The sequence below is a fragment of the Parus major genome, chromosome 22 (genome assembly GCF_001522545.3).
Source record: "Parus major isolate Abel chromosome 22, Parus_major1.1, whole genome shotgun sequence".
NCBI lineage: Eukaryota > Metazoa > Chordata > Aves > Passeriformes > Paridae > Parus > Parus major.
Window position 1 is genome coordinate 2259156 of NC_031790.1, and position 12273 is coordinate 2271428.

The 12273-nt window shown below is 50.6% G+C and overlaps 1 protein-coding gene across 2 annotated transcripts in view; it reads left to right on the forward strand.

Annotated features, from left to right (window-relative positions):
* LOXL2 (lysyl oxidase like 2) overlaps positions 1-12273 on the forward strand; it is a 48073-nt gene that overhangs the window by 28011 nt on the left and 7789 nt on the right. For both annotated transcript variants that reach the window (XM_015648914.3, XM_033519446.1), the window contains 6 exons: positions 2476-2695; positions 4717-4900; positions 7839-7990; positions 8836-9003; positions 10927-11092; positions 11670-11913. In XM_015648914.3, coding sequence (XP_015504400.1) covers positions 2476-2695; positions 4717-4900; positions 7839-7990; positions 8836-9003; positions 10927-11092; positions 11670-11913 — 1134 coding nt within the window. The remainder of the gene's footprint in view (positions 1-2475; positions 2696-4716; positions 4901-7838; positions 7991-8835; positions 9004-10926; positions 11093-11669; positions 11914-12273) is intronic.

Consider the following 12273-nt stretch of genomic DNA (forward strand, 5'->3'; position numbering starts at 1 on the left):
CCAATAAGAACTCCTTAACAATGAACCCTTTCGGGACTTACAACACCAAGACCTCTTAACATGAGCATACAATTTGAACCTCAGAACTTTCATTTATAACAAGGTGACATGGGAAGAAGGGACGAGAAAGCTGGTCCAGCGTTCCGCGAAGCACAAACCTTTATTCGGGCAGGGCTTTAGCGAAGGGAGCCAGGAACAGCGAATCTCTGGAACAGGGGGAAAGCCGGGATATTTATGGGGAAGGAGAGGGGCGGGGGGAAGCCCGAGATACCTGTATCGGGGTGGGACAGCAGGGGGGACACCAATGGGGCACAACAGTTTAACAAAACTAACTCAAAGACCCCTGGGAGCGACACATTATCTCTCTCTGAGTGAAAGGTGTCTTGCCTCCAGGAGAGAGCCAGGATCTCGGGTTCTGTGGGCTCCTCCGTACCCACACCTGGCTTCCCTCCCTCCTCCCTGAGGCAGAAGGCAGCACCTTGGTAACTTTAGGAATTTCCCAAGGGTTAAGCCCTCTGCTCACAGCCCTGAGGAAAAGCTCCCCAGCCTCTGCTCAGTGGGATTTGGGTGAATTTCCTGGAGTTTATGTGCAGTGATTTGCTCTCTACTCCCCAAGTCATGGAATCGTGGAATATCCCGAGTGCTCCTTATCCAGCCCCTCAGCCCTTGGGCTCCACTCATGCTTTCTTTAAAGCTTTTCTGGGATGAAAATCCCTCTCTCCTCACCAGTAGAAATGGTTTGAATTCCAGCTTGACCTGGAACTGGCCAAACTCTCCCAGCAGGAATGTTCATTCCCACCTCTGATCTGAGCAGCGTCACCCTGGGCTCCCACTGATCCCAGCTGGACCCTTCTGTGTTAAAAACGAAACATCAGCAAAGCCCCGAGTTTCTGGCTGGAAAGATCAGCTGAATTCTGCTTTTTTTACATAGGCTCAGTCTGGGGATAAGAGGTGGGGCTTTATTTCTCCCCAGCCTCCCAAGGACTGTTAATACCGTCCAGATGTTGATGCCTCATGAAATTTCCAGGATGAGGTCATTGTTTGCTATTCTAAGGCATCCCCATCCCTGCTTCCCTAAATCAGGCTGGTTCTTGTCTGCTCTGGAGTTCATGGAGCTCTCTGGACCTGTCTGTGAAGGATGAAAATGTTCCTTCGGGTCCTCCCTTCTGTCCTGAGCACAGCTGGGAAGTGGCTGCTCTGTATTGAACCCTCCCAGGGTTTATTTTTTAGATTTTAACTCTATTCCTCTTTTCCCATCCCTTTTTTCTCCATTCAGGGAGTCCCTGACAGCTCTGCAGAGCCAGAGGTGGGTTCTGACAGCCACTTTTCCCCACAGGAGAGCAGAGTCCATCCCTGGGATGGATCTCAGCCCTGCTTCATCCTTTTCCAGCACCGTGGGATGCAGTTGCAGCTCCCTCTCCAGCCTGGCTGGATCCATCCGCAGCCTCAGCCCGGAGAGATCGGGTTCCAGCGGGAGGCTGGGAGCCAGCAGAGCCTGCAGAAATGCTGAGCTGGGCAGCAGAGCTCTGCAAACAGAGGGGAGAAAAATGTCCCCTCAAACATCCCTGCAAAATCTAAATCCTAAAGGGGAAAAACTTGGGAAAACCTGGACCTGCCCAGCAGAGTTCCCAAATGCCCCCTCAGAAAGTCTCTTTGCTGCTCTCTGTGCTGCAGCAAACCAGAACTGCTGCTTTTTCTCCCCAAATTCCACCCGCCTCACTGTGCCGTGTGTCACAGCTAATCCCTGGATCCCAGCTCTGCGTGGCAGAGATTCCTGGAATGAAGAGCAGCACCGGGATCACACGGAGCCACGTGGAGATTCCAGCAGGGCCTGGGCTCCCCGGAGCCTTCCCTGTGTTTTTAACTCCATTTTGAGGCCGACCTGACCCATATTTCCATTCCTTTCCGTTCTGGCAGCCTCCCAGTTAGGATGGAGCTGGATTCCTTCCCTTCCCAGTTTATCACACGTGCCCCTTCTGCCTCAGGAGTGCCTGGAGCAGCTCCAGGAAGTTTGGGAGAGAGAAGCAGGAGCTGCTGCCAAGCCGCTCTGCTATGAACAAATCAGAGGGAGAATTGCTCGTGCTCTCGGAAATTGCTCCCAGGTTGTCAACACAGGCCCGGAGAGGCTTTGGATTTTTCCCAATCCCAGCTGATAGCTGCTGGTCAGCAAAAGGAAAAGGTTTTTTGGGGGCTCTCCAGCCCAGTTATCTGCACAAATCCTCTTTGTCTGTTTGGAATTAGCTGATCCCTGCCTGGGGTGGGATCTGTGCTCCTGGGAATGTGACATTTGCTGGAGCTGCACCTTTGGTTCCTGCTCAGGTTTTTTAGTTCTTGCAGGGATTTATTTCCTTGAAAGTGGTTGGAATTGATGATCTTGGAGGTCTTCCCAAGATTTAGCAAAATCCTTCTTTTTTTTTTTTTTTTTTTTTTGGTTACATATCCCTAACTTTCCCCCCTCTCCTTGATCCCTTCCAGAATGTTTGCCAGCAGAAGGAAGCAGCACTACTGGCCTTACTCCATGGACTGCACTGGGAACGAGGCTCACATTTCCAGCTGCAAACTGGGAAACCACCTGGTGGGCTCTGGGAAGAACGGCAGCTGTGACAGTGGGATGCCCGCAGTGGTCAGCTGCATCCCCGGCCGCGCCTTTGCCCCCAGCAGCCACAGCGGCTTCCGAAAGGCCTTCAGGCAGGAGGTGAGCAGGGAGCAGCCCCAGCTTGGCCTGGAATCCCAAAATGGGTTGGAAAACCCTTAAAAGTCATCTGATCCCACTCCCAGCCATGGACACCTTCGGCTGGGTTTGTTCCAAGCTGGCCTTGGGCGCTTCCAGGGATGAGGCAGCCACAGCTTCTCTGGGAATTCTGTCCCAGGAGCTCACCACTGTCCCAGGGGAGAATTTATTCCCAGTATCTCATCTGTCCCTGTCCTCTGGCAGTGGGAAGCCATTCCCTGCGCCAGAGCTTGCAGGATTTAGCTCTGGGAGGTGAAAGGTTTTGTAAATCATTGTTAATCTCCTGAGCCGCACGTGCTGCCAAGTAATTCCTTAAGCCTTTGTTTAGGCTTTGTGTGTCCTTGGTGTGACCCCAGCCTGGAGAAAGAGCTCCAGCCATGATCCCAGTCAGAAAAGCCAAGGATTTTTGGTGCTCCCAAACTAAAGCTTTGCTCTCACCACCTCAACCCAGCTCAGCTCGGCACTGGGGAGAGCAGTGGGTGATTAACAGACAATAATTAAATATTATAAACCCAGAAATGAGTGGAACTGGAGCTGCCACTCAGCTGTCTATTTCTGACCACAAATGCCAGATGGTTTTATTCCCCTTTTTATTTCTTATTTCATTATTATTTATTATATATAATTTCTATATTATTATTGGTCAGAACTGAGCACTCAGGCTCATGTTTTATAGGACTTGAGCTCAGTGTTGGTCCTGGATTAAGCCAGGAGCCTGCGCTGGAGGTGTGAACAGCAAATAAACCCCTTGAGGGCAGCCAGAACTGGGCACTGACAGGCTCAGGGCCATTCCCAACTCTACTGCAAATCTCCCAGGGAATATGAAAAATGTTTTTTTTCCCATTTTTTCCAGGATGAAAAAAGGATCCTAATTCCAAGCACCTGCAGAGGACTTGGATTGGGTTTTTTATTCACTGCTCACACAGGAGGTGTGAGAAACAAATCCATGCTCAACAAAATCTTTGCAGATAAAAATCTCCTTTCATCCAGCACTTGTAGGCCTTGGAATTGTGTGATGGATTTTTTTTAAGGTGTCTCAGGTGATTCTATGATAATTTTTAGGCCCAGATTTCCGTAAATAACCCCTGTAAAGGATGGGTTTACCCATCCCACTGACCCCACTGCTGCCTTTTGCCCAACCTGGAAACGAAACTCAAGACAATTTTAGTCTCAAGTTAGTAATTACTAGTTAGTAATTACTAATTTGTAATTAAATTAGTAAAGGAGTAATAAAAAAGAGGATCTTTATTTGAAGGCCTTCAGGAGCAGTTATGGAAAGATGTCCACAAAGTCTCACCCCCATAGGGATGAGTACATATTTATAGACTTTAGGAAATTAATAATTGATAAAAATAATATAATTCCTAATTAATAATTCAGAAAAAGCACTAATTAAGAGGACAGGTGGTGATGCAATTTCCAAAACCCCTTCTCTGGAGCCTTGCCTTCAACACTGTCTGTACTTTGTCCATGAAATGTATCTTGAAGGTTGTTCCCAGGAAGAGCCAAGATAGGATTGGGAAGGCACTCCCAGGGCTTGGAGCTCTGGAATTGTTTTGTCTTTCTGCCTGGGGAAAGGCCAGAGAATTCCACAGAATTCAACAGAATGACTTGGAAGGTTGGAAGAAAACTCCAAGATCATTGAGTCCAAGCCAGCCCTAACACCAAAAACAAGACCACGGCACTGAGTGCCACGTCCAGTCTTTTTTAAACACACCCAGGGATGGTGATTCCCTGGGCAGACCATTCCAATACTTTATCATCTTTTCTGTAAAAAAACTTTCTCCTGCTATCGAACCTAAATTTCCCTTGTTGCAGCCTGAGACCATGTCCTGTGCTGTGTTTGAAAAGCACTGAAAAAACCAACTGCTGTTTCAACAGGCTGCAGAGCTCCAAATGTATCTGTGAGGAGCGCAAAGTGAAAATAAAAACCCAAAAAGGCAGAACCCAAAAGGCATCGCCACTCCTGTGTCTGTTTCTTCCAGCAACCCCTGGTGAGGCTGAAAGGAGGAGCCAACACCGGGGAAGGCCGGGTGGAGGTGCTGAAGAACGGGGAGTGGGGGACGGTGTGCGACGACAACTGGAACCTGGTGTCGGCCAGCGTGGTGTGCCGGGAGCTGGGGTTTGGCAGTGCCAAGGAAGCCATCACGGGAGCCAGGCTGGGCCAAGGTAAGCCCCACCATAGCCCAGGCAGTCCTGGTGTCAGGAAAAGTCATCTGCGAACACCAGAGGTTTAGATCCAAATAGGAGATGGGAATCTTTCAGAGGCACAGACTTTCCAAAATGCCCCACACAGGCCCCTTCTAATGTACAACCTGTCACATTTTCCTTTTCCTTTGGAATTTATGGTTCCTCCCATTCTTTCCTTCATCTCTCAATATCCAATTTCATTTATCAGCAGAGCCACAGTTTGTTTGGAAAGACAAATCCCTCATTCCTTTTGCTGGTGCCCTGAATTAATGAATGTTTCCCCCCCAAGACCATCCCATAATTCAGGGCACAGTGGAGTTCTGTTGGGATGTTTCGTTTGAGGACCAGGAATTTCTTCCCTAACCTTAAGAAGTCTCTTGAGGCCAGACTGGAATTCTGTGACTTAAAAAGTTTCCCTGAAAAAAAGTCTGGGGATGATGAGTTTGACCTTTTGCTCAGGTAGTTGTTCCAGTAATTAATTCTTAATTATCTCATCTGCTGCTCTGAAATTCCCTTTGAGTTCTTCAGGACCACACCATGGCGTAATGCATTACGAGAAAGTTCCTGGCAAAAAATAAATCCTGGAGTCAGACTTCAAATACTCCAATTTAAAAGCAGGACAGTAATTTAACTCATTACAAATAGAAGGGCATTTGAACAGCTCAGAGCCAGGTTTGGATTTCCTGTTTTTGGGAGTTGGTTTAAATCCCAAAATGTGGTCAAAGGTGAACTGAAACCACCTGGTGATTCCCACACCTTGTTGTTCTTGGGGTGGAAATCAAAAAAAATAAAAATAATTATAACCAAAAAATAAAACAAAACAGCAACTACAAAAAAACCCACCAAACAATACACCAAACCCTTGTGGGAATGACCAAAACAAAGACACCAAGTTCTTGTTGTGAGAATAACCCAAAAAAAAGGTGCCAAACCCTTGGGAGAAGAATCAAAAACAAAAATTACACTGAGCCCTTGTGAGAATAAAAGAATGGGGGAAATTTTGAGAATGAAGGAATGGGGGAAATTCCTTCAGCTTGGAAAAGGGGAGAGAAGGAAACAACATGTGGGTGTCCTGAGTCTGGGAAGCTTTAGAACATGACCAAATCCACAGGATTTGCCAAGAACCCTCTTTATGGTGGGCTGGAATGTGCTGATGTGTTTAACAGGATGTAGGAAACAGCTTCATCATCCTAGGGGCTGCCACGTGAGGGAGGAAAATGTGGAACATGCTGTTCCTGCCCCATCCCACAGCCTGGAATCTCCCTCTGGATTCTCACACATTTCCCTTTCCTTTTTTTTCCCCTTTCCCTCCTGCTCATCCATCAGCAGGAGCATCCCTTGGGTGATGTCCCTTCAGCAGCCAGAGTGTCACATTTTGGTTAGAAAAGGGGATTTTTTTTTGGCCCTGGATGGACAGGGAGCTCTCAAGGCCGTGTCCGTGTTTACACTTCCAGTGACATCCCAGGGAATTTGGGTTTTCCAAGGGCTCTTTGGAGGAGCAGCCTCCGTGTGGGCGGTTGAATTTCACAGGCTCCCAGTGGCTGAGCTGGGAGTCGCAGTTCAGACAAAGTGGGAGAGCAGTGCCCTCCGCAGAGCTCAGGGTGTGAGAGGAGGAGTTATCCCACCTGGAATAAACCCAGATTAATTCACCCTTATTTCCACAAGAAGAGGAGACACTGAGCACAGAGCTCAGGATGTGTTGATATCTTAGGAAGGAGAACATGGAATTAAACTCCAGGGAGTAGGTGAAGGCAAATGTTGGATGGCCAGGCCTAATCTGGGAGTTTTTAAGTGCAGTGGCATGGGAGGAAATACAATTTTCCTCACATTTCATCACATTTTGGCTCCTTTACTGTGCCCTCATGTGCCGTAATTTCCCCAAGAAGAGCGGCCCTGCCAGGGTTCTGTGGCTCAGTGAGGCCCTGCCCTTGTCCTTTCTCATCTTTGTCATCCACTGGAGTGGCTTTGCCGGGCTGGGAATGTCGGCCTGGCTCCCTGCTGCATTCCTGGAGCTTCCCCCTCCAGTTCTGGTCAGGGCTTCCTCCCCCTCAGCCCTTTGGTGGCTGCAGAATGAGTGGGAAGTGCTGCCAGCTCCAGATGGGAACCACAAACAGGATTTTACTGAGAGAGAAGCAAAAAAAAAAAAAAAAAAGACAAGATTCCCATTCCCCAGCAGCCTCCCCCAGGAATGTCCTGCCAGCCTGTCCAGCTGTGGTGGGAGGGGTAGACACAGGGCTGGCCAAGGTGCCCAAACTCAGTAATTAATTGTGGGTGAAATTAAACCAAACAAATTCACATCTCTGCCTTGTGCTTTCAAACCAGTTATGGAAGCGGGAGCTGAGTTTTGTGGGAGGATCATTCCCTTCTACATTTTTCTGATGGAAATTCCAATTTTCTGCCGCTGCTCAACCTGGGAGGACCCAAATTATTCCATTTCTCTCTCAGCACCTCAAGCCCATTCTCTGCAGTTGTCCTCTGCTGTTTCCCTCCATGCTGGAATCCTCGACCTGCCCCAGATGTCTTCTCCTGACGCCTCATCCCTGTGGATGTTTTATTCACAGCCAGCGTGTCGAGGTCCCAGCTCACTGCCAGGCCTTGACTGGGAGCAGATCCCAGCACAAAGACCCAGCCAAAAGGTCACAATTTGTGAATCCCTACAGCTGAGGTTTGTAAATTATGGAACAGTGGAAACTTGGCTTTTCCAGAGATTCTTGCATGCTTGTGTTGCAGAGAATACTGGAAAAAAATTTGCAGTGAAATTATCAACAATAATTTCACAGCTTTTTATTTTATTTTTACAAGAAATCAGCGGATTTTTTCCAAGTTTTGACTGCTGGAGGTCACTGTGATCTTAACAACCTGCTGGGGGTATTCCCTCACCACACAAAAGGACTTTTTTCCCTATTTTTTCCCCAAGGAATGGGTCCCATCCACTTGAATGAAATCGACTGCACAGGCTTTGAGAAGTCGGTCACAGACTGCAAGTTCAACACTGAATCCCAGGGTTGCAACCACGAGGAAGATGCTGCTGTGAGGTGCAATGTGCCAGCCATGGGCTTCCAGAACCAGGTGAGGAGCTGAGGGATCCAGGTGTGAGGGAATCTTGGGCAGGAATCGTTTCACCCAAGCTATGAGTGTTTAATTCAGGTTTTACCTAAAAAAAGGAGGGAAAATGAGGATGAATGTCCTGTTTTATCTGAGTTTTGAGCTCCTCTGGACTCATCTCATGGGGAAGGTCAGGTTGGACAGGGCTTGGAGCAACCTGGGGTGGTGGAAGGTCCCTGCCATGGCAGGGGGTGGCACTGGATGATTTTTAACCCAATTTTCAACCTTTTCCAACCCAACCATTCCGTGCTAACTGCATGACCCAGACAGATTCCTCTGAGTGCTCCTTCCAAAGGTCTAAAGGAGCAGGGAAGGGAAGCTTTCCCAAGGAATGTTATTCCTGCAGCTGGGATTTCCAGCCCATTGAGCTGCTGGGCTTGGCTGGAGCATCCCCCGCCAAAGTCGGAGAAGAACTGAACTCCCTGAGCTCGAGCCCTGCAGAGATTCCAAGTGCTGCTCTGGGGTGGTTTCCCAGAGCCTTCCCCTCGAGGAAGATCCCACACAAAGATGGGACACGGTGCTGCACCACCCGAGTGCCCTGAGTCATTTTCCCTAAGGAAAGATTGGGAATGTGTTCATCCAGTCTTGTTGGAATTCCTTTTTGCCAGTCTGGGGATGGGGAAAATCCCTCACCAGTCTTTCTCAAGCTCCATCCTTAAGGGGGAGTTTTCTGCTGTGCAGGGCCTGGGTCACTTCCAACTGGGAAAATCCAATCATTCCAAAATTTCTGGGAAACAAAACCTTCTTCCCCACCTGCTGCCCTTTCCCTCGGGACTTTGCTGTGGATTTACGGGTTCTGTGTCCCGCAGCTTCGCCTGAGTGGAGGCCGCAACCCCTATGAGGGCCGCGTGGAGGTGCTGGCCGAGCGCAACGGCACCCTGAGGTGGGGCACGGTCTGCAGCCACAACTGGGGCACCGTGGAGGCCATGGTGGTGTGCCGGCAGCTGGGGCTGGGATTCGCCAGCCACGCCTTCCAGGTGAGCCCCCAGCCCAGCCCCACCTGCGGCCGGGTGGGTGGGGTGAGGAGGACCAGGAGGAAGGGCTCATTCCAAAAGGAACTTCAAGGGCTGAGCTGGAAAGACCTTGAGGGTGAAATCTCATCTTGGAGGTGGGGATTTGGAGATTTGGAGCAGAAGGATTTGGAGCAGAAGGAGCTGTGGATGATGAGAAGTGAGGGAACTCCATCAGGAGCTGGAATGATGGGATAAGGGAGAATGGCTTCCTACTGTCAGAGGGTGGGGTTATTGGGAATATTGGGAATAAATTCTTCCCTGGGACAGTAGTGAGGTCCTGGGATGGAATTCCCAGAGGAGCTGTGGTTGCCTCATCCTTGGAAATGTCCAAGGCCAGGTTGGAGCAAGCTGGGATAGTGGAAGGTGTCCCTGCCCATGGCAGGGGGTGGCACTGGGTGAGCTTTAAGATTTTTCAGGATTGGGTGACAAACCTTCTGCTTCCCTGAGTTCTCTGTTATTTTCTCTCAGCTCGGGTTTCCCCACATTCCCTGATCCTGCTCAGCCTGGCGACTGCGTGCAGGTTCTTGTCCCTCTCTGAAATGCAGAGGTCAGGTTCAAACTGGTGTCAGGTTTCCTGAAAAAATGGGATTTTGCTCCTGTGGCTGCTCCACTGCAGCCCTGAGCAGTGGGGCTTCATCCAGCTCCATGAATTGTTGGAATTCCCTGCTTCTCTCCTGCCCCAAACCCTCCCAGCTTCTGCAGGGCCAGAATTGGCACCTTGGTTCTGCCCCACCCTTGGGAGTGTCCAAGGCCAGGATGGACAGGGCTTGGAGCAGCCTGGGATGGCGGAAGGTGTCCCTGCCCTTGGGATGAGCTTTAAGGTCCTTTCCAACCCAAACCATTCCATGACCTCTGCCACCCTGGGCTTATGGACAACCATTCTCCATGGCCAAGGAGGGATCTGCAAGGCCTCAAGGGACACGCTGGCCTGGGACACCCAGCAGGAAGGAGGCTGGAGCTGCCCACGTGCTGCTGGAACCATTCCCTGCTCCAACTGCTTCCTCCAGGTGATTTCCCCCTATCAAATACCAGGAGCTGAGGATCTCCACATCCCTGAGCCTTTCTGACTGCCTGGCTCTGTTGACACAGCCCTGAGATTCCAGCGAGGAAAAGGCATTTTTTTTCCCTGAGCTGAGGCTGCTGGAATTTGGAACAGAGAAGGCCCTTATGCTGCCCCAGCTCTGGGAGCATAAAGCCCCAGTGTGCAGAACAGGGCAGCCCTGTGTGCTCCCAGCCTTCCCAAACAGCCAGGGCCAATGGGAGCCGTGGGACACTGGGGTTTTCTTTTCCTGGAAGCTGCTCCCAGCTCGGACATGGACAGGTCTCATTGGAATTTTTCAGGTTCTTTCTCCCCTCCCCTTCTCCCAGTTGAGTTTGGGTTTGGGTGTTGATGGTCCGTCATTCCCATGAGTTTTGTAAAACTGGGGAATGGTGAGAGGAGAGGGAATTTCATCAGGAACTGGAATGATGGGAGAAGGGGGAATAGCTTCCCACTGCCACAGGGCAGAGTTAGGTGGAATATTGAGAAATAAACTCTTGGGATGGAATTACCAGAGGAGCTGTGGCTGTCCCTGGATCCCTGGAAGTGTGCAATGCCAGCTTGGAGTAAACTGGGACAGTGAGAAGTGTCCCTGCCTGCGGCACTGGATGGAATTCAAGGTTTTTAAGGATTTGGTGACAAAACTTCTGTTCCCCTGAGCAGGGAACTCCCCTTGAGTTCCCTGCTCCAGCACCCATTGACAAGATCCTCCTGGATAATGTGGGGTCTTGCCCTGAACTTCCCTGGTGGGAAAATCCACATTTTAGGCAGGTAAAAATTCCCCTAAGAGCCACAAAACCCCAAGGAATGTGTGAAATGCCTTTTCCTGCCTTTTTGTTTTTGCCCAGGAAACGTGGTATTGGCACGGGGACGTCAGCGCCGATGATGTGGTCATGAGTGGAGTCAAGTGCTCAGGGACAGAGATGTCCCTGTCCCACTGCCGGCACGATGGGGCCCACGTGTCCTGCCCCAGGGGAGGGGGACGCTTCGGGGCCGGCGTGTCCTGCTCGGAGAGTGAGTAACTCGGGATTTATCCCAGCTTGGCACAAGGGATGTGCAAGGGGAACAGGGTGAGCTGGATACATCAGAACAGGCAACAAGTTCTTCCTCCAGGGGAGGTTCTAGATGTGGCTGCCCCATCCCTGGGAGTGTCCAAGGGCAGCTTGGAGTGAACTGGGATTGTGAAAGGTGTCCCTGCCCATGACAGGGGGTGGAATGGGATGGGATTTAAGGTCCATATTCCTGTATGGTGAATCATTCCCTGCCAGGCTTTTCCTACTCAGACTCAGAGTAGGATTAGATTGGATATTCAGGAGAAATCCTTCCCTGGGAGGGTGGGGAGGGGCTGGAATGGAATTTCTATAGAAACTGTGGCAGCCCCATCCCTAGGAATGTCCAAGGCCAGGTTGAACAGGCCTTGGGGCAACCTGGGATTGTGGCAGGTGTTTGGTACTGGAAATGGCTGATCCTTAAAACCACTTCCCAAACCAGTCTGTGACTTTGAGGAGCTCAGGGGCAGGACCAGCCTCCCCTCCAGCAGCCACTTTTGGGGTGATTTTATTTAACTTCACCCACCTGTTCCTCACTGCAGCTGCCCCGGACCTGGTGCTGAATGCGGAGCTGGTGGAGCAGACGGCCTACCTGGAGGACAGGCCCATGTTCCTGCTGCAGTGTGCTCTGGAGGAGAACTGCCTGGCCAGCTCAGCCCACAACACCTCACTGACCTCGGGCTACCGGCGCCTGCTGCGCTTCTCCTCCCAGATCCACAACAACGGCCAGTCCGACTTCCGGCCCAAGAACGGCCGCCACGCCTGGGTCTGGCACGACTGCCACCGGTGCGTGTCCCCTGTGGGGCTCCTGCTGCCAGGGGCAGGTGACAAATGGCTTCTGTTCCCCTCGGTTTGGGGCTTGGAAGCAGTGTTCGCTGAATTTTGAGAATTCTTCATTCAATCCTGAAGCGGTTCAGTTCTGAGTTAGGCGCTGTCTGTGCCTTGCTCTGAGCTGAGCTTTGCAGATGGGACCTGTTGGGTCTCAGTTCCAGGATTGGGATGGGCTTTCCCAGGTGCCATTTGTGGGGTTTTCGTAGGAATTAGGGCTCCAGTCCATGCCCATGAGGGGAATTCTCTGTGTCCAAAACCAGCCCTTGGCACTGGAGAGGAGGGAAAGAGCAATTCTCTCTGTCTGAGCTGTGGGAA